General features: G+C 41.9%; 1 protein-coding gene across 11 annotated transcripts in view; it reads left to right on the forward strand.

Moving 5' to 3' along the window:
- The window catches only part of LOC135500711 (RNA-binding motif, single-stranded-interacting protein 1-like), a 72,617-nt gene that overhangs the window by 38,084 nt on the left and 12,138 nt on the right, over positions 1–22,395 (forward strand). For 8 of the 11 annotated variants that reach the window (XM_064792332.1, XM_064792329.1, XM_064792331.1 and 5 more), the window contains 5 exons: positions 11,631–11,809; positions 16,436–16,494; positions 16,757–16,863; positions 21,239–21,458; positions 21,874–21,974. In XM_064792332.1, coding sequence (XP_064648402.1) covers positions 11,631–11,809; positions 16,436–16,494; positions 16,757–16,863; positions 21,239–21,458; positions 21,874–21,974 — 666 coding nt within the window. Of the gene's footprint in view, positions 1–853; positions 972–7,766; positions 7,925–11,630; positions 11,810–16,435; positions 16,495–16,756; positions 16,864–21,238; positions 21,459–21,873; positions 21,975–22,395 lie in introns of those variants that run through there. The other 3 variants (XM_064792339.1, XM_064792340.1, XM_064792330.1) reach the window with 3 other exon arrangements.

Raw genomic sequence — 22,395 nt, forward strand, 5'->3', positions numbered from 1 at the left:
TTACCCCCATTGTCAATATTGATCCTTTGTATTGGCTATTGACCTTTTATATTGGCTATGTCCGTATATCTGTGTGTTTGTTGTGGTCAGTACTCACAATATATTCGATTTGGACATGTGGGCTGGAACTTGTCTGGTAGGTTGCATTGTTTTGCTAAATTCTAAACCCTACTTTCTGTACCATATTCCTTGAAATCCGTACCCTATTCTCTGAATTCTCTACCAAATTCCCTTAAATCTGTACCTGATTCTCATGACATTTATGACATGTCAAAATATCTTGTTCTGGGCCGATCCAGCTAAAGCTTGGGCTCTTTACGTCCGTTGGGCAAGGAGTTTGCCAGTCCATATAGATGTGCAAGTCCACAACAGCTAGGCTACTGTGTGTGGGTCTTTTTCAACCTTAACTGATGACCATAACCAAAGGTGAGCATTGGCCAACCAGTACACGCCCGAAACAGCCTTCGTCATTTGGAGAGACCTTTGACCCTGAAATCAGTTTACCTGTGCCTTAATCTTTCCCCCCTCCCATAAAAGTGATATGATATCTTTATAGGCCTATCTTCTGGTTCCCCTGCACTCCTTCCATCAAAAATTCTGTATGTCCCAACATCTTCTTGGACCCATCTTGACCACCAGGGTTGTTACACCAGTGCCATTCACATGCTCCTCAGCCTTGTATTTCACATTAAACAAAATAGTCTCAAATTCCAATTGGCCTCGGGATAAATCATGTCAAACTGTGATGAATAGAAATGTAACCTGAGTGCGATTTCTGAATGCCCTATAACTCGTTGAGTCGGCATGTGTAAGAGTGACCTACTTTGGTGAAGCAGGAATCTCACTCGGGGTGTAACAGCGTCTAGTAGCAATGGTTGGTCTGAACTGACAGTGCGGAGATGATTGCTGGCCAGTATTTGTATGTGGATGATAGTTATAACCGAAGGAAAGGATATAGTCAAACTTTTGGGGTAAGTCGACAGAGGTTTTTTAGGAAGTCGATGTGGAGTGTTAAAGTTGAGCGCATGTTTCAGAAGATGGATAGATATGAAAGCAGATAACCGGTACAATGTATATGTAACAGAGTACAGGTATGGGGTAGGCCTATGTGAGAGTAAGCATCACTGCATGTATAGGCCAACTTAGACTATTGTCAGACATGAATATAGGCCTACTCCGCCATGTAACTTTTGGGCGGACAGAGTGTACTGATAACCATAGATGAAACTTGCTGGCAGTAGCATAAACATGCTGATATTGTACAGGTATAAACACTCATTGTGCACATGAAGCCGGCCGGTATACCGGTATACCCTGTATATAACGATGCACGCAACCCAGCATAGGGTTCATCCCACGCTATAGCAATAGCATCTAAGTACCCTACTTTACTCACTGGCTGCAGGCTACATGTGCACACACTCACGTAGGCAGCAATATAAGTGCATGTACAGTTAGCGATAGCATCTACATGTATTGATGTAGCTTCGACAATTTCATACCATATGTTCCGGCAGAGCTTCCTCCTCATGGGATTTCTAAATCATACTTCATAAGTTTATAGAAATCGATTTTTTGGCTGCTTTCATAAAAATTGGGTGTCGAATTCCCCTCTCACGTTGACCTTCATAATTGGAATGCCTTTAGTGAATGGGGTATGATACATCCATCCATGAAAAATTAAGAGAAAAATGTGAAAAGTTCAGTGAAAAGGGGCATAATATATTATTATATTAGGTTGGGGGTCGTCGTACACACTTTTGTGGCCAGCTACATCAGAGACTTTGAGCGACTGGTGTTGAGAAGTTGGAGAGACGGTATGGTTCATCCTAAACCACATGGCCTTATACTCCCTTTAAATGTAGGGTTATGGTTATGTATGCTATGGCCTTGGCCTACAACAGCCCTCACTGATAATAATGAAAATCAACAATAATCTCCATCTCATTAGGTATGCGTGATGTATATGCGAATAAACGGCACGGCCATTCGGTCAGAGATTAATTGAATTTCTGACATCTGACACCAAATCATGTATGTATGCACGGAAACATTTGTGGTCGCATTCTGGTGCGTTAACCATTTTGCACCAAAATTTGCTTGTAAGAGTTTAAAATGGGTCAGAAAAGCATTGGGATAGGATACAGGCCACTGGCCTACAGATTGCACTCTAAATTAACACCTCCCCCATGCTCAGGTCCAATTCTTGGAGCCTTTTGTGTCAAGATACCTTCACAGTCACATGGTCAAGCCTCTGCTGTGTGATGCTGTTTTCTGCTAAAATGTGTGAAGTACTCTGCAAAACTTCTTCTTCTACTATGACAGCTTCGACTGTCCTCCTGCTCTTCCGAGGGAATCTCGACATACTTGGTGCCTGCAACTGTGGCACATGAGAAAAATACGCCCTGACATTTCCCATGGACAGCCCCATGATCATGCACACACCACCCTGTTTACTTGGAGTCTGAGTCATGTTTGGACTATTCAGATCAACCTGTCCAACTCTGTCCAAGTACTCTCAAGTCCTCCAAGCCCACTTTTACTTTCTCAATGGATGTATTTTGTATGTCAAGGGAAAAATCTGTGTGTATTCAGTGCAGGGAAGGCTGGTTTGCCCACCTTTTAAAGCCCTGTGGCCAACTTGGCTTGCTGAAATCTATGTGGCTTTGCAAAGGACACCTCCTCTGTCGCCTGTTCTTCTCTGCTCGGTCATCAAGAACACTTGCCTTGTCTGCTCTACCCTTGGCTGGCCCCAATATCAGTGTACATTCAGAATACATTCTGCTGTAAAATGTACACCATTGCCTTCCCAACCTTGTTATCAAGAGTCTAGACTTGACCTGGTTGCAGTTTTTTCTGTGACCCAAGTTTAGACTTGGAATGTTCATGATTGAATGTTACACTTGTAGTTTTATACTCTACCCGCTCTTGAAAAAGTTTGAGTATCATCAGTGGTTGGTTGCAAATTACATAGCAACCGAACTCTGATGGATTTTATGGACTGTTCTGATTTCACGGGGCAGGAGTGTTGGCCAAGGCCAGCTGGTAACACTTCATCCCAGATTTCGTTTTCATGCCAGCTGTCTGCGCTCTGTAATTCCCAATGCAAGGCTGTTCTGCTGTGCTCATGTAAGCGCCAAATGTTGGCACCACCTCAAATTGTGTGGGGATGGGAGAGAAGAAAGTTCAGGCAAGTGGGACTGTAGAGTTCTGCGTATGGCCAGAGAAGAACCACTTCTAGTATGATAGTAGGGCTGACATCTTCTTCTCGACCTACTCTCAGTCATAGTGACTGGGGCACTGTTAAAAAAATCGGAAGTAATCAGGCAAAATAGTTGAAATATATTGTGTGGGAGGCTGTATGTTTGCAAAATGATTATGGTTGTCTGGAGGAGAAATGTCTAGCCATGTTGCAGTCAATATATCTGCCGTAATTTATCCTCATTGAGAAAGACAACGCATGGTGCCTACTGGAAGCCCTACACTTAAGGAGTACAACTTACACTTTTTGGGGACATTGTACACCTTATTGTAGTGATAGTACACCAAGATTAGATGGAGTTGTCTCCAAAATACTTGAAGAACATACCATATATGCAAAAATAACTAACTCCTACTATGTTTTGTTGCAATTTCACAACAATTTTTAGGAAGGCAGATCTGCCAAAGCATTTGAAACTCTGATAGTAGGGCTATGGTAAAAGTGCATGATTGGAAAGCAACTGATGTTTTATCTGACAACCACGGATTCAGTTTTATGAGGTCTAATACCAACCTTCACCGTCTGTGTCCCAGACAATAGAAAATATCAGTTGAAGTAGGCTAATAGTCTGAAACAATGGCTGAGTATAACTATACCAGTTGTACTCTGTAGACCTGATGTATGTTGACCTTACTTGATGGCTTTCAAGTTTTAACCCTCCTGAATTTCAAATTCAAGATCAGTTGATGTTGGGATGCTGGGATGCTACTGCTATACACGCATTGCCGTACACTCAAGACCAGCCGCCATTCAAGGTGTTACGATCGCATCTATAAGCTCCTATGGTTGGAGTGTTGACTGAACACTTGTCAAGACCACTTCCCCTCAGGGGTCACTTCTCTAAGAAGACTATCCTCCTGAATTTCAAGATCAGTCGATGTTGGGATGCTTGGATGCTACTGCATCGCTATACACGCATTGCCGTACACTCAAGACCAGCTGCCATTCAAGGTGTTACGATCGCATCTATAAGCTCCTATGGTTGGAGTGTTGACTGAACACTTGTCAAGACCACTTCCCCTCGGGGGTCACTTCTCTAAGAAGACTATGCTGACAGACTTGGACGTAAGCCTGACACGAACAGCATCCAAAGCTGGAAGAGTAATGCTTTTTGATCAAAAGAGTTTGTTTAGTTGTTTGTTTGATGGACGAAAGGTTGTGCATCATCACGGCCATCATAGGTGCTGTCAAGATATTCCTTTTGCTGTGGACACTTTTATAAAATGTTCCAAGTAAGATGCTGTAGCACCTTTTGCAACATAGAGAGCGTCGATCGACCTTGATTCAGCTATAGTCCCTCTTCACCTTTCTTATATATCGAAGGCAAGCGACATCAGACTAATCGAATCGATTCCAAGAAATGTTCCGGTTATTGAGGAGGTAACTTACTCGTAGGTGGGAGCCAATCCGCCACAGGGAACGGCAAAACATACAGGTGATCCTACTATACTGTAATCTTCCGATTGTAATGTGGTCAGATTTTGCAATCGAACCTTCGTTGCCAGCCACTGTCCTTCTTGAGGATTGATCCATTGTCCAGCTGTTTCAACTAAAGTAGAATCAGTCTCTGTAGGTCTTGTTCTCGACTTAACTAGCAATGGTGGCATTCCTAGTGGCGTAAGAATGATAACATTCCCTGCTAGCACTCAGTTTATCCAGATGCCTTGCTACCTGTTACTGTGTGTAATTGTTTAGCTCCTGTGCTCTCTGCTGTTGTTATTTATATCACTTGTTTACTGTGCTCAGACTGGGTGCCAATGGCAACTAATCCTTAAGACACAAGAGAAAATGAGAAAAAACAGCACATTGGAGTCTGAGATATACTCTTGGCTGTTTTGTGGAAAAGTCATATCATCGATGTTTTTTGGAAGTGGTAAATCATCAAGATGATTGTCAATACTATTCACAACTTCAACAAAATGTTGACAAAGACAAGAGTTGATAAATGCTGATCTTTCCTCTTCTGCTGATTGGAGGCAGTACTGTGTTATCAACTGTCAGTAAAGCTACTTTCAAGGTCATATGTCTGGCTTGACATTATGTTCGTAACTTTGACAGTGATTCCGCATGAGATCAGACGACCTCACTTGGCATGCCTCATCTGGACGCAGAATCTCAGAGGTCGTATTGTCCCTTCAGCAAGCTCTTTGAAGTCCTACCTCCGCCTGTAATGTGCGGTTTTTGGATAAGATGTCATTTTAAGGCGATAAGTCGTAGTATGAAACACCAACAGAAAGGCCAACTGCTTGTTCCAACTTTGCAACCTACGGTGATTTTCCTCTGTACACTGTATAGTGTAACACCTAATGTGTATAGGCATCCCGGTTAAATTCCCATGGTCGTGACATGAACGTTTGATTAATTATTCAACATCAATTCAGTGGAGATGGCCTGTTATTCTAGTGCACTTGTGGAGCCATTTGACTATCTAATGGTGTCCACGCATGGGGATCAATCACGTTGGACTTTGCTGCACTGCAGGTTGCAAGCAAAAACTATTCGAAGCCGTGGGGAGGTTGTGTGATTTACATCATGACACATGGTTACTTGGCAGGGTGAGCTAGTAATGTAACTGGCTTAGGTGACAAATATATTTATTCTCCCCCTCTTCCAAATTAGATATTTTCCGAGACCAGTGCTGTCAAGGAGTTGCCCATGGGCGTGGGTAAGGGGGTTGGGGGTCAAACAATTACACCTCTTTTTCCACAAAAAACTTTGAAAATTTTGATAATTGAAAATCATTGGGCTTGCATGTCATCAAAGTTGAAATTGGCCGCCGCCAAAATTCCGTCCTGTACCGTCTTGCCTTTTACCTGAATGCCCCGTCCCCCTCGGGTGGCCACCTAGCCGAAGGCCATCTTGTAGAGTCCTTTGCTAAAGGGGTATCATTAATTAGCTTGATTAGCGCAAGTGGCATCATTGCTGAGCGCTATTATTCTGAGGCAGTGCCTGGGGACTAGCTATTTCGCACTTTTCACTGTGGCTAGGCCTACTCGCTACTTTTGTTCACCTATAATGACAATGATAACGATTTTACAATGGATTGTAAAGGCTTTCATGAAGGCATCTTTTGTTGTGTTTCTCAATTGGCCATTTTGTGGTCGTATTGTGCCATTTATGGCCGAGTTAGTGATCCAAGTTTGGGTCAGAATAAGGCAGTAGGGGGCAATTCTAAAATCCATACAAAAATGCCGAGAGGAGTCTCCCAATCTCTGTGTGGACTTTTCTCCACTATTTTACAGGCCGACAGAGAACATTTTCTGGTGGGTTGAAATATTTCATTGAACAGTCTGGGAAAATAACGCCTTCTGAGTTGGTTTTATCTAGTTGGTGAAATTTGGCATGGAAGGCTGAGAATTGGGATTGTTGCGTTGCTTGAAAGCTATTGATGGCCCTTTGAAATATATCATTTAGTATTTAGCATAAATGTTTGCTGTGTTGAATGAAGTGGGGGTCGGTGGGGGGGGGGGGGCGAAAAGACATTTCTTTCATCCAATCATTAGAGAAATACAGTTTATAGTTTGTGTTAACTCTTATACCCTCTAAGAAGTAGGAACTTGGTACTCAAGATAACAGAGTTACTTTGCACCTAGCTTATTCTAGTGCGTAGGCAGGTTATAGGGACATCCAAATCTTAAAGATTAAGTTGTTTCCTATGTTTACTTGGCCAGGAAATCGTATGTGGGCAGATATCCTGCTATAAACAAATATGGTGTTCCAGATGGTCTACTAACCTTATGTGGTTTGTCAAAACAGCAAAACTTGATCTAGATTTGAAAAAATATCTTATTAGTCATAATTGGGCTTGAGGTCATGACGATGATTTCCTAGTACTAATCTTAAAACAATCGATCTGATGTATATTTATATAGGCCTTGATTTTGAGGTTTGGTCATATTTGGGTTTTTGGGTTTCTCAATCCACCCTATCAAAAAAGGAAAAAGATTTGCATTTTTGCTTTCATCTTCATAGCTTTCTTCTTCCTCTTCAAAAAGTACAGATTTCTTCTAAAAGGAGGACTAAACCGTTTCCCGATCCAAGGTATTCTGCGTGCATCCTCACAATGCTGGAAAAAAGCGTGATGTATTGTAACTTCCCTTTATCATCATTAATAATAAAGTTTCGTAACACCTTTCTCATGTCACGAAAAGTCATTATTATCCTATTGCTGATCAACACAGAGCCACCATCAAAGATGCATTATTTTCCACGGCAGGGAAGCCCTTCTTTCACTCAAAAAATAATCGCATAATGGCTTGAGGAATTGTTAGTCCATCAAATACACTCAAGTCATTGTTTGTAGTATCTCTGAGAGCCATTGCTCAGTGTCCTCTGAATCAGTGTGAAAGAATTTCTGATTTCCACATGTCCCGGCCCACAAACAGTGTAAATTGTGTTAATGTGCGATAGTTGTGGAATTTTCTCCCTAAAACCAGGTCGTCGCGATATTGAGGTCACGCTGAGGTGGTGAACTATTGGCGGCCTGTACACTGTTGATAACACACCAAAGGAATCGTACAGACCGGTCTGTTGTATGGTCGTTCAGTCCCCTAAAAAAAAAATCTCATTTCGGATAGTTTTAACTTGCCCGCTATTATGAAAATTACGAAGGATCCAGTTACGATATCAATCAAGGACAAATGTTGCGATTGTGACTGTGAGGTGGGTGTTTTTGTTATTTTTTCCGTGTTTTTATTGATTTTATGAGCTTTAATGTGGAATGCTCTCTCAATGGCAGCTGCAGTTTCAATGGGATATACACAGTCCAGTCATCCTTGTATCGGGTTGGAGATGTGCCAGAGATGATGTGATAAATACACTGAAATGCACGTATGACGCAGGATTTCCTGAAAGAGTCATGATTTTGAAATTGGGTTTCACCTTTGCCACTCTAAGTCATACCGTTAGACTAGAGTGTGATATTGATGATTTTTTAAGGCACTATGCATTTCCACTCAACTTGGTGATGGACTGCATGCTACTGATTATTGCTTCTAGAATGAGACTACATAATGATCGTTTATAACCAGTGTATCTGCTTCACCTTGCCATCCAGAGGACTTAATATGAGGAAGGTTTCAACTCCCAAACTGGTGGATTGAAAGCTAAACTCTAAAGTCTGACCAGGCTTCATTTGGCATGTGATGTCCTGATCAGGTTTTTCATCCCGCCAAGGATGCAGATGCCCCAGAGATATTGTTGTACCACTAGCCTGATTCCTTAACAAATCACACAAGTGATTGCACACAATAGCCTATTGTGAACGATAACCTTTTGACAGGATTTGTACATCCTGTGATAAAAAATGGTTCACATTGTATCCTGCAGCCTGCAGCCACATCCCAGCAGGGGCGATGTGATGGACAATAGCGCCCTGTGATACATTCTACACACTTTATCAGAGTGCTCTTAATGTCCCACTGATCAATTCTCATTGACACCATCGCACTGTTTCACAGTGTCCAGGATCCTCTTACTTCTGTATGTTGCCTTTTCTCATGAAGGACTGTTTGTTGGGAACTTTCTCTTGGCTGTATTGCCTTGTCTTTGGTTCAAGGTCAACTTGAGGTTCTACTCCTTCCTTTGACATCTACGTCTTTTGAGGAATTTTCTTCTCTAAGGATAGATACAATCTCTTATATAAAACACTACATCTCCAAGTGGTTATTGCTAGATCTGAAGACCTTAGGCAGATTGTTGTTCCACCTTTTTCGACATTTCCCAAAAACCTTCAAAAAGATTCAGACATCAGATCACTTGATGACTGATCCCGGTCCCAATTCACGAATGAGTGTTATCACCCTAATGGACAAAAGACACAATGCTCGTCACTCTCTTCTCTTAATTAGCTGCCGAAATAGATTGCTTGTATTTCGCCGCTGAAGCACAACCCGACACAAATGATTCGATTTGGGCTGAGAGTGTCAAGTCCACTTACGCGATAATAGGCGCAGGCAGATTAGGATTGGCGATGCCCGTCGTTCACCCGGGGAAACACACGGAGAAAATCTCGTATTGATTCCGAGTGTTGGCACAGGAAATAATCGCTTGTACGAAGGAAACTGAGGAAATTGATGCATTGTGGGTTTTAACACGACTTTGCTTGTTTGGTTTGTTCTGCATTGTTACAGTGATGAGGTGAAAGTGAATGATCATTGCGCTTTTCATGAAAACGTATCGCGACGTAATGAATTTTTACCTGTCCGTGAAGTTGACATGAGGAACGTGCCGTGCCCTTGGGGTATGGTTGGCCTACGTAAGACATCCTGGTCTTCGTCCATGGTCCATGATTAGTCAGTAGCGAGGATCAAGCTTTCAAGGGAGGCCTTGGTTGTATGGTTCCCTCAGTCGGTTCAGCAGATCAGAGATATGGAGAAATGGGTGTTGGGTGTTTCTTGCGTTGGGGAAACACTGCCAGTGGTCCGAAGAACTGTATCTTGGTCCCCCTGCACACTGCCAGTGGTCCAACGAACTGTATCTTGGTCCCCCTGCACAATCTATGGCACTGAGATCTAAACCAAGATGAGGCCATGTACTATACTAGTACCGTTGAGACGAGTAGCATGTCCTCCAGAGGGAAATATTTGACTCTTTCATTCTTGTCATGCTCGCAAGTGCGTGGCTTGTTTCGTAAAGAGGCGATTATGGCGTCACTTGGGTTGAATGGCCTGTGTGTCTCAATGGCAATGGACCTTCAACCTCACCCAAAAGGAGTGATTTTTGTTTTTCGTTAAATAGGAATCCCGACGAATTTCTGACTTGGTTTGTAAAATATGAAAATGGCATATCCTCACTCTTTGAATCAAAGTTCAGCAGAAATCTTGAAGTTTAATAAGTAAATAATTGCACAACCTGATCACTCATATCTGCATAAGTTACAATTAGTGCTGTGTTACATTCAGATCTTATTCTTCAAGCTTTCAATTATGATTATTGGTTTCCAACAAAAAAATTTCTCCAAATAATCGACCAAACTCTACCAAATTCCTTATAATCATGCGTGTGATACGATATGCACTGACTCTATAATGATACTTCTCAAAATGCGGTTAAAATTTCAGATCAATACGTCCAATGTGTTAGTTGGTATTGGAAGACAAGGAGACTGTCAGAAGTTGCAGAAGGGTGTCATGGTTAAAGAATCTGTCCAGTGCCTGGCTGAAGTATCATATTGAGAAGTAAAGTGATTTACTTAAGATTACAATGAGAAGGGAAAGCTGGCCCTGCCCAGGCTTGACTCACTTGGCCCTGCATGGTCGAATGGTCCTGCATGGTCCAACAAACTGATGATTAAACTATAAAAGCCATATTTGATGACTTGGAACAATATCACATTGTCAAAACATCTTTCTGTGCATGTTTCTGTCGGCCTACACCACAGAATAAGAAAGGTCAATGGGGTATCGATATAAATCGAATGAATACTTCAGTACTAGCCTCATATTTCTTTGGCAAACTTAAGTCCCAACTTTATTTGAACTTGTTCATGTTTCATCCCGATCTCCATTTACACTGTCCGATTTGATGATACTTCTCGAGTAGGCAAACTTGACATTAATGACTAAAGTTTGCCTAACCTAAATGCGGCTTTGATGCGTAAATTGAGCATGGCGTTTCCCCGGACGACACGATATGACAGGCCAGTGATGGCCAAGTTAGAGGTCAATATTTGTTTAGTGCCGCTATATTTTGGGTGGGAAGATAACAGTTTCAAGACATGTAGAGGCAGGATATGGATTTGATATAGAAATAGTGCAAACTGTAAGGGTTAATGTTATGAAAAAGAGAGAGACTTTTATACAGGTAAAAATGCACTCCAGGTATAGCGATAGACAGAAAAATATGAAAAAGATCTTCGAAAAAAAGATGAAACCTGAATTTATTAACCTTTGTTAGATTTCATTTCAGGCTAACTTGCCAGATTCTTGTGTAGACGTCATGAAGCTTTCTAAATGAAATGCACATACACAATGGGCATAACCTGTTGAGGGCAGATGCTAAACAGGTGAATGGTTACTGCTGCGCTACGCTGCGATACCCATTCACTTCCGACAGAAAAAAGGCGGTTATCATACCTGGCGAATGTTAAATATCCAGCTGCCTAGTAAGCTGTTGCTTACAACTGTTGCATTTTAGTGCGGCGGAATAACAAGCACTCCTAAGGCAGTTTTATATCAGGTTTTGGACAACTGAAACATCGGAAGATCGATCCAGCACCATAGGTTGGCAAAGTGAGACAATTAAGACGAAGCACAAAGGCAAAATTGATTGTTCTGCCAGTTTCCGGGTCATCCTTTCACCCCCTTGCAGTCATAATGACCTTCATGCTTGAATATTTATTCATGGTTATTTCTTTCTATCTTTTCAGACATACAATCCCCAAAAAAGCATGCCTGCAGCCAGCCCCAATACGACGCCCAGTAGTCAATCTAGTACCCAGGGCAACCTCACTCCCCAGATGAAGGAACAGCTGAGTAAAACGAACCTTTATATCAAGGGCCTCACTCCAAACACGACTGATGAACACCTTGTCAATTTATGTAAAAAGTAAGTATAGTTTTTCAGTGCCAGAACGTACTGATACGTTTGGTTCTTACCATTGTTGATTGCCAAAGACGCAGTGGTACGTTTTAGCCTTATCCTCCTACAGTTCGTCAGATATATCTGCACTAGGTTGAAACTTGCTACATTTCAATCTTACGCGACAGTTTTATAGGTGATCACAACTGAAACATATTTAAACGAGGTGGTTTGCGCTTTTTAAGTTCACATTTGATGGTGGATTTGCAAAGATTGCAAAGCTAAAACGGTTCGCGAAATTTCGCAGTTTACCGTATTCAGTTCCGCGTTCGGAAATTGTATAGCACACTCTGAAGTCACATAGCTTATTCAGACGCTTTCTGTTCTGACCCAATAGTTCTCAATCATCAAATACCAATACCCCATGCCTAGTAGGATGTGAACATGAATAAGAATATGACAAACAAGTGAATCGGGAGGGTATTTGTTTACCCTGACATATATCGTCTTCCGATGATTATGATTCGGTCAATGGCCGGTTGGTATCTGAAAAAATGTCATTCAGGACGGGTTGAATGCACCTCAGTCAAAAGGCTGTGGTATGTCTTGGCATATTCATTGCGTTGGGCCAAGCAAGTGCACTGGCACAGAAAATGTTTCTTCCACGCTTTTGTAGAACTCACTTTCAAAAGGGTGGTTTAACGTTACAGTGTCTGGTTTAAAAAAATGAGCATTTTTCTTATATCATTTGTGATAAAGGTGAGCAGGGGGTCTATAGGCTATGGACTGTGGACACATGTCATGGACAAACCCATGCTTTTCCTAAAGCGCCTCACAAACGAGATATTCTCATTGCAGCGACCTACAATGATCATTGCATGCGATGATAAAAATCAATGGTTTGCAGTACAGGAATTGGACATCCCGGCGATAATATTCCCAGGTCCAATAGTCCATAATCCATAGTTCCGTTCATTCAGATTCATTTTGTTCATTCATACGTCTGTACGCTACTTCATTCACGGCACTCCCAGTCGACCCATCGTTATTGTAGTCGAGGTCGTCCGATTGAGATTCTTGCGTGATTTATATCTCCCGCTGATGTTTGGAGTAGAATCAATGGAAATCTTATGGGATGTTTGATAAATTTCACATCGGGTTGCCGGCTTGTGAGGGAGTAAGTTGTCTTGGTTGGGAGTGGGTAGTCTGTCCTGGCTAACTTGCTGCCGATTCCTTTAGCTGAATATTTGCTCGGTTGGGAGGGGGCTGTGTGGGGGGTGTGGGGAAGCTCAACCTGAGGGGCAGGGTGGGGGGGGGGGTAGGGGGTCGACACTGTTTATTTATTAGTGCCAGGTTGGACCGGCTGGACAATATCCAAGATGATGCTGACCATTATCACATTACACTGATCAATGCCATGCATAATCACACTGATACTGTCCATCATGGATACCTGGCTTGTACTGCTCTTCATGTGACCCCATTCAAAGAAAATGCTGTTCATGATCATACTGATGCTGCACTAACTACCTTGCCCCTGCTTGCTACGATAACATTAGACAGACCAAGATTGCACCAACTCCAGTTCCCCTGCTTGCCATGATAATATCAGACAGACCAAGGCTGTAGACACAACTGTTAGTCATTGACACATAATTTCATTAATATGATCTCTGGTGTGTTCAGTGACAAAGTAGCTTAATCGAAACTGAACTCCTCACTCGGCAACCACAGTGTTTATTTAATTGCTTCCATGACTGTTGATTGTGTGCTCTTTGGCAAGACACTTCACTACGTCTCAAAAAGCCCTTTGACAGCTAGATCTTAATGTGGCCCAAGGGCTTTTCAAATGCAGAGACTTGTATGTCAAGATGCTTTCACCAAAGATCTCTTCGGCACTTTAATGAACCATACCCAGTATCTCAAACTAATAGCAAACAATATTAGATTCTACCAGTATGAAATGGTCAGAACTGAATGTTTAAATTTTGCAGAGATTTGATGACTTATGAAAACTTTTCTTAGAATCCATAAAGTGCCCATCCTGCTTGGTTAAAAAAAGCTAAAAATTTATCCAATCGAATATAATGGACGACTAAATCAAACATTCGTTTGAAGAATGACTCTTTGATTTTCAAGTACTGTAGTTTCACCGATATATGACTCGTTCCTGATATTCGAATCTTGTTCTTTGATGCCATTCAGCATGTCCATTGGAGTAGACCATCGGTGGGCGATGTGAAATTGTCCGCTAATCTTGACAACATGTCCTTTGCCTTTCCTCAAGATCATAGACATTTCTCAAGCGATCTTAGATCCGAGAAACTATAGTATATTCTCCTCGCATCTGACATGTGTCAAATAAATCATGAAACAAGAATGCAATAAATCGCTTCTTATTCTTTGGCTATTTTTAGAAACGAGAGAGATAGTAGATTGATGCTGAAGACAATGACCAGCATCGAATGCGCTATGCAGTGGAAAACTGCATCTTTACCGGTGGAATGCTCTGGTCGATATCTTGAGCGGTGACCTGTTGCATTAGTTGCTATGGCTGTCCGAGTGGTCCAGTGGTTAAAGACCGATGTTTGAAATTAACATCTGTGCCTATGTTTAAAATTAACATCCGCGCCTGACACCTCGGAGGTCATGGGTTTGATTCTCAACTCCTGGTCTGTTGGTGAGGCGGGATAATGTTCAATCCAGTAACCGTCACAACATAGACATACGCTTCCGAAGCTCAATCAGGTTCTAAGAACTTAAACCCCACAAGTCCCTCTTTGAGGCTGTACAAGGTTAATTTCATCTGCAGCCTTAAAATTCAACTGCGCAGCTAATGACATCAAGCTAATATGGCGCGCTACTTATTGCGGCCAATGTGATTGAGATGACAGGTCGAATTGCAGACTTGTAAGAGCCACCAGGACAGGAGAATTCTGTCATCAGGAAGCAAGTACTTGCCGAGGGTGGAGGCAGTCAGAGCATTTGACAGGTCCTCAGGAAATGATGGGGCAGGGCAAACTAGCCTGGCAGATTGCCTGTGGAGTGGTTGAAATTTCCTCTTCTCTTGGAGTTATGGTCGGTTAGTAAGCTTTCCTCAAAGTAACACATGATAAAGCACATATGTAACACCAATAATAGGACTTTAGACCCCAACATGGATTCTGCACAACCCGCAATGACAAACCCATTGTCAACAGGACAACATCCCATTTGGTCTCATGACAGCCCGGACTCATTAGCATGAAATAACAAGAGATTTTGACAGACTGAGGACATGAATTTGTCAAAAGGTTGATGCTTCTGAACATGGTCGTTTTGTTGGCATGCAATTTTTCAATTTGGATAGACAGTCTGTCTCAGCATTTGGCCTTCTGAGTCAGTGCATGAATCCGACACCTGAGCCCTGCATGCCACTGGACAACGCTGTCCTTCAACAAAGGGCTGACTGCAGGCATGCTGCTACATGTTGGAATTGAACCCTCATTAGTGGGCCCCACCACCTCAGTCTTGCATCTAAAGAACAAAAAAGTACTTCACCTGGTAATTCACACTCTCCTTGAACTATCCAAAGTTTGTATAATGGGTAAAGAACTGGCTAGTCTGTGGAATAATTCGCTAAATGCTATAATTGTTGGCTCAATAGGGTGCCGTTTGCTTTGAGTTACGAGACCTATTGAACACCTCAGAAAATGAGAGACAGATATGTTCTCAAGATGCCTATAATCTTGTCGGTATCTTTGAAGTTCTTCCAATTATAGTAATTGTTAGACTGTTTGAGATTTTATGTGAGATTCTTTGCGTCACACTGTTGGTAATGTCCCAATGTCTGAGATATGTACCCGCTTTCCTGCCACCTAGAAGGCAACTTATGAGGTAAAAACTATCCTTTCAGTTTACAGCAGTTGAAATTATTATCTGGTTACTATGTCAATACATCTGGTTTGAAGCAATTGTTTGCATGGGAACTTTTGTTTTTGTAAAATAAGCACTGTCCCATCTTGATTGGAGCATTTTCAATCTGCCTCGAATATTGTCGGGAATTCAAAAACTAAGCCTCTTTATGGATTTGGCCACCGCCCAAAGTCTCAGATTTATTATCTGTGGCTTATAGCATTACTGTGTGTTGTATCCCGCATGCAAAACTTGGTGATACAGGATGAACCATCCATGGACCTGTACTGTAGGTCTCCAGAGTGGTCAAGAGATGTTGACTCAGCGCAGCACTTGGGAAATATTAAGTCAACACTCGGCCTACTGTTATCGTGTGTGCTGAAGATATGACTGGAGGGGTCAGCTTGATAAAGCTGCATTCTGAAACACTATGGTTGCAATGTACACTGTATACAGTGTATAATGCACTGTGCCTTGTTTTGGTGGCAGCAGATATGGTATGCAACCGTAATCGTTGAATCCGCAAATGAGAGATCTTTTTTTTGCAGATGGCAGCGATTATTATCGCAGGCAGATGCAATTTAAATCACTTGTTTTAATTCCGCTTCAGATCTTCTTACCTGACCAAAGCACCTCAGCTTATTTTTCTTGGCAACATTCAGAAGTCTGTTGTATTGTCAGATGGATGACCAGCACCCTGACCTGGATGATATAGTTTTAAATCACTTTGTCTTCACTTTTGTCATTTTCTCTTTCCAGATATGGTAAAATCACATCAACTAAGGCAATAATTGACCAGAACACAAATAAATGTAAAGGTGAGATTAGCGAAGCCAACTTGAGGTATTGGCTGCCTAATCAAAACTGTGAGGTTGGAGCTGAACAGTGGCCCAAAACCGAGGAAGTGCTGAGGTTTTGGCGAACATTCCATCTCCGCCCTAGCAGTTTTGGTGAGACAATCACTACTGACCCAGAGGTATCAATTTATATTCCAAAACATCTCAAATTAAACAGTAAAAAATGTGGTTTGAAATGCTGTTTTTCCACCAGAGCTAATTCTAACTTTTTTCCCTTATTCAGGCTATGGTTTTGTTGATTTTGAATCTCCCTTAGCAGCCGAGCGGGCTGTGCAGGATCTACAGAAAAATGGTGTGCAAGTCCAGATGGCAAGGGTGAGTGTAAAACCAGTAAGATATCAGCCATATTTCAAACTTTTACCAAGAGTGCAATCAGTTACGAGAGAGTTTCATATGGAAACCTGCTGAGGGATCATCTTCAAATTATTCACAAATATTTGCTTAGTGAATTGCAATGTAAATCCGTTTTCACATGGCAAGGGTGAGTGTAAAACCTGTAAGACATCAGCCATACTTTAACCAAGAGTGCAATTTGTAACAAGCCTTGTTCAATATCACACTATTGACTCCAACTTCAACAACTTTCAACTTGATAATCTACAAGACGTCCATGATCATGTGTTGCACTGACAATTGCCCCACATTCACCATTTTCATGTATAAAAATGTGGCCATCATCTAAAAATATCACTCGATCGTATTCCACTGATCAGGTTTGTAATGAGTCAGGGTTCTGGTATCTAAAGAATGTGACATGGGGCATCCTGGGAGTATCGTTTTGTCACCTCAATCAAAACGAAGCAGTTCGCTTTCTCGTGTTTTCGGATGGTGCGAGGAATCAAGTTGACTCTGTGTGCAGAATAAAGCAGTAAATATCCATAAGATGTCGAAAGTTACAAAACATCTTAATAACCGTCCATTCCTTAGAATCAAAATACGTGAAAGACAAAATTTATGCTTCCTCTGAGGCTTATGGGTGTACATACATAAATCATATCATACTGTGTCCGAAGTTCAAATTCACCAAAGAAAAATTATGCACAATTAAATTATATGGGGCGCTGCAGGACAATGTTCCCAGTGTTCCAATTTCCTGTTTTCCCAATTAAGTTTCACATTCTTCGTCCCCTTCTAATTAAAAGTCTGGTTTATGAGGACTAATTATCCTTAATTACACATCTTAGAATGACAAATGTAATCTGCAATTACTTGGTATGATAAGTTTGGGATGATTCATGACTGCTTTTCAAAGGTTTTTTGAATGGAGAATAAGGCAATTCAGCCGGCTTGCACTTGTTGAAGAATTTCTGAATGGAGAGTGTGACTTTAGCTGAAAGGGGCAGAGATCCATGCATGCTGGTCAGCACTGATCAGGCCCCACCTCCACCCTACTCCCCTTCCAATAGGGGCACTGTTATATTGGATGTTCGGTTTTATATGCGGCGTCAGAAATCCATGGCAATTTACCCTTGGTTCTCCAGCAACCTGGATAAGGCAGATCACACCGATTATTGTACAATGTAGGGCCACCCACATGTCATCAATCATACATCTTTCCACTCGTTAAACTGTGTACGGCCCATGTAGAGCGCTTAAACCGGTATTCAATCATCATTTCATGTCCGACATCATAAAATGATCATAAATTGAGCAAGTGGCTTTGTGGACAGAGCCCATGCAGCTTGTGCACTTGCAGGATAATGACCAAGTCTATTATTCTACGATGTTTTCATTACGAGCTATTATCAGGCAATATGCTAACTCATTCATCAATCAGTGGTGATTTTCGTCGACGTTTGTCACTGAAAATTGGCTTTAAAGGGACAACTTGGGCGGAATGTGTGTTGGTTTTTCAAACAAAAATGGCTTCCATAAGGACTGAGACTTCTCCAAACAGGATCATTGAAAAATCAGTTATTCACCTTGAACAGTATCCCTGAGGGTCAAGTTGCCTGACACCCTAAAGCAGCTTGCACCAGTGTTGTCAACAAGTTGAGATCACTGCCCTTCCCTTAACTTTACAACCTCTGAAGACACCAGTCCCACGTTGTGACACGTGTATGTCTCATGCAGCCCCAACACGACCAGTGCATTAGTCATCTGGCCTTGAAATGACATCTAGAAATCTGAGAACATACTATAAATTCGAACCTAAGAACCAACTGCAATCTTATCAGCATGCGAAACTCTCATCACCACCCCCGACAGGAAATCATGCCGACAATAGACGCATTGACTACGTGCAATCTGCATCGCACGGTAAAATGCTATGATGCAGCAGATAACTTCGCCGTATCACTTGAGATGTAATGATATTGATCACGCCAGGGAATAGCCAGCTAAGGAAGGGCAGGATTATTACCAACACGTCAAGATGTTTTAGATCTGTTGACATGAAGAGGGCTAATAATTGTGGGATGGGCTTGTTGCATTGTCGGAGGGAGGGAGGGAAAAAATGGTGAAAGTCATTTGAGCACGTTTGAGAGCGTTAGGTATGTAGTTGGACCACGGTTTGAGTGTCATAGACGACTAAGGCTAAGGCTAAGGATGGGCACATCCCTGGTGCCTGACGTTGGATATGGGCGGAGGTAAAATGTTATTGCCAGGTGGGGGGGGGCTAATTCTATGAAGTCATACAATGGAAAACACAGGTCAAGAGGAGCCACCCAGGTTAATCTTTTTGGCAAGAAAAGCTGGTGGCCAGCCTGGAGCCAGCTTGGAAACATGTGGAGAATGGTCGAGTTCAGAAATGACGCTTGATCGTCAGAATGCCATCAGATGACAACAGCGTCAGATATCACGGAACAATTCACTTCAACATTTTCACTGGTCCAAACTCTCCACAAAACTTCTGAATAATCTATCAGACGGTCGCTCGTCAAATTGAAACTCTCCACCAAACCAGCCCATCTCTGGGAACAGGTGTGACAGCACGCCATTAATCGCTCTAATGGTCCCCATGGGATATCGGGTTATGATCAAACATCACAAATTCCTTCTGTACAAATCCCCCGCTCGAGTGATATTTCATATTTTTCTGTAACTTTGATAGCGGTGTATGTGGACTGTTTAGACACATGCAGTCCAGTTTGAATGGTCAAAGATTCATTCTGCTTTGCTTGTGGGTTATATAATGACCACACATCCTGAAGTCATCTCCTATGAACACTGGCTTCCCAGTTGTTGCTCAAAGCAGCACCTAGACTGACTGGTTTCAGCTGTTAGAACTCTGGGTAACCTCACAATCTCCAGTCTGAATTTTCTAATGCATTCCCGCACCATCTAAAGTAAACATAATCTCCCTTACCACTGATCAGTTACCAACGATTAATGAACTAATTACTCTATCGATTCTGTTTGGATTAGTTCGGTACCCATGATGCACGCTGTTTGCTCTGCCTTTACGGATGCATACGGATACTGCGGTTGTCTGATCATGTAAATTTATGGGTCAGGTTGTGATGCCATCGCTATTTATTATGTCAGTCCCAGCATTCTCTTGTTGTTTTAGTCGTTAGAATTACATGTACAAAATATGATAAATTTCAACATGCTGTCGTGGTCACAGATATAATGCATTGTACATGCCAAGTTTCATCATGCTAACTTGTGTACAATGTACACAAATTAACTTAGTTGGATACTCTCATTATAGGTTTTCAATTATCACCGGACAGATTCCTTTATATCTCTCATCTGACCACTCGGTGATTGACGCCGGCCACCTGATGAAATTCTCATCAAAGGTCTCTTCACAATATCGAATCATGACGTTTTAATTCGACCTTGATCTTCGTCGTTTATTTTGTTGCCATGGTAACATCTACAAATCACATCTTGAGCCCTAATGAAATATGTAGCGTAATTCTCTGGAAATGCAATTATACGCCAGTTGTGCCAAGAGCAAGTGAAAGATGAAATAGTGATAATATGTTTTTTGAGATAACAGAAAATGTGGGATGAGTTAGCGTGGAATAGTGCAGGACTCATATCAGAGGCTGGAGGTCTGTAGTTCATTACTCAAAAAAGGTGTGCCCGTATTGCCTGTAGCTCAATACGTAGCAACTCTTTACTCAGTGGCGGATCTTGGGCAGGCAGAGAGACCGGCAGCTCCATATTCTGCCAACTGCAATAAAGCATCCTTTATTTGCCATGTACGTAGGTGAGGTTATCCAGTACTAGCCATTAACGCTGCACACTTATCACAATCATATAATAAATATGGCGATTCCTTCCCTATAGCAGCGGGTGATGGGTCGTCTCAGATAAAAGGTTGGAGTTGGAGATCATGGGTAAAATTTCTATGAGATTCGGCTGTTGGGCGTACGTCTCCTTTCGACAATAACAACCCGTCATAAACCGAGCATAAATTAGTTTTACCAAGAAATGACAGGTTTTGTGGCTCAATTCCCCCTATGGGGCTTTATATTATAGGATTGTTCTTCCTCATCACCTCCCAAGTAAATCAGCTTGTAAATTGCCTTTCGTCATAAAATACACCACTTTCCCCACATGTTCCAAACCTGAAAAATGCTGGCCTAAGATGAGAAAGCACGTACTTGGGGAACATTAGTTCGATCCAAATACTATAGATGGCAGCACTTTTGAATATTTTTTGCCTGTTCAGCATTGCTTTCCACTGTTGCGCACAGGAAGTTTGCTTCCACATTGCAAGGGTTAATTTCTCTCTGTTTTCTCTTTTTAGCAACAAGAGCAAGACCCTACAAATTTATATATAGCCAATTTACCCGATTATATGAAAGAAGACGACTTAGATAGACTCTGTAGAGGTTACGGCAATGTCGTATCAACGAGAATATTACGAGATAACAAGGGCCACAGTAAAGGCGTCGGCTTTGCTCGTATGGACTGTAAGGAGAAATGTGACGAAATTATACACTCGTATCACGGAACCATTTTACCAGGTAGGAACGGTTGTCTTTACTCCTTCAGTGTATACACTCTGGCTTGTCCACTCGCCGTGTCACAGACCATCCTGGGGGATGTGAAATCATCCGATCGATGACACATTTACAATCTTTTGAGGATTTCCCCTCCTGTGGAGGGCTTAATATGACCTCAGAAATGGAATGATCTATCCAACAGCTCTCCGCACAACTTTGAATTTTCAAAACAGGACAAAAGATAACCATTCTAGTGGTATATTTTGCAATTTGGGGCAGTATTTTCAACCAAAGAGCTTTGGCATCAAGGATCTTCATGGAATGTTATTAAGGAGCAGCTCCAAACATTCCTCTCTCTATTTGGGGATCTCCTTATTCATCAAATTAAAATATTACAAAACCTATTTTGTTTTAATTATTAATATGTTCTCTCCAGGTTCGAAAGACGCTCTCCTAGTTAAATTTGCCGACGGCGGAAACAAGAAGAAGCATAAAACGGGGATGGGATGGAACGACCGAACATCAGATGTCATCAATGTAAGTTGGTCACATGACCCTGTCGTCTGCTGCAAAGTCACTTGACCTCCCTTGTCGTCTGCTGCAAAGTCTCAAACGTTTTGCCGTTGCCATCCTCAGTATCCGTCCTTTCCCCCTCAGTACCCTCCTGCCTAAAGATAATAGAGGGTTGATCATCTGTTGCAGAATAAGCTTGGCATTTTCTGCTTTGTGTTGCTCTGAATTTTGACAGCCATACTCGGATTTGACCATAAAAATCAACATTACCAACTGAAGAGATGCTGGCCATGATAGAATCAATTGTTGTTTTTAGAATGGCAAAGGACTTGAAGAGGCACTGCATAAACTGCTTGAGCATGAGCATCTGTTCATACATGGCAAATGAAGGATGTAATATTTGCACACCTTGACCTCTTGAGACTGAGCACATACTTCAACCCGA

Source organism: Lineus longissimus, chromosome 16 (genome assembly GCF_910592395.1).
Source record: "Lineus longissimus chromosome 16, tnLinLong1.2, whole genome shotgun sequence".
NCBI lineage: Eukaryota > Metazoa > Nemertea > Pilidiophora > Heteronemertea > Lineidae > Lineus > Lineus longissimus.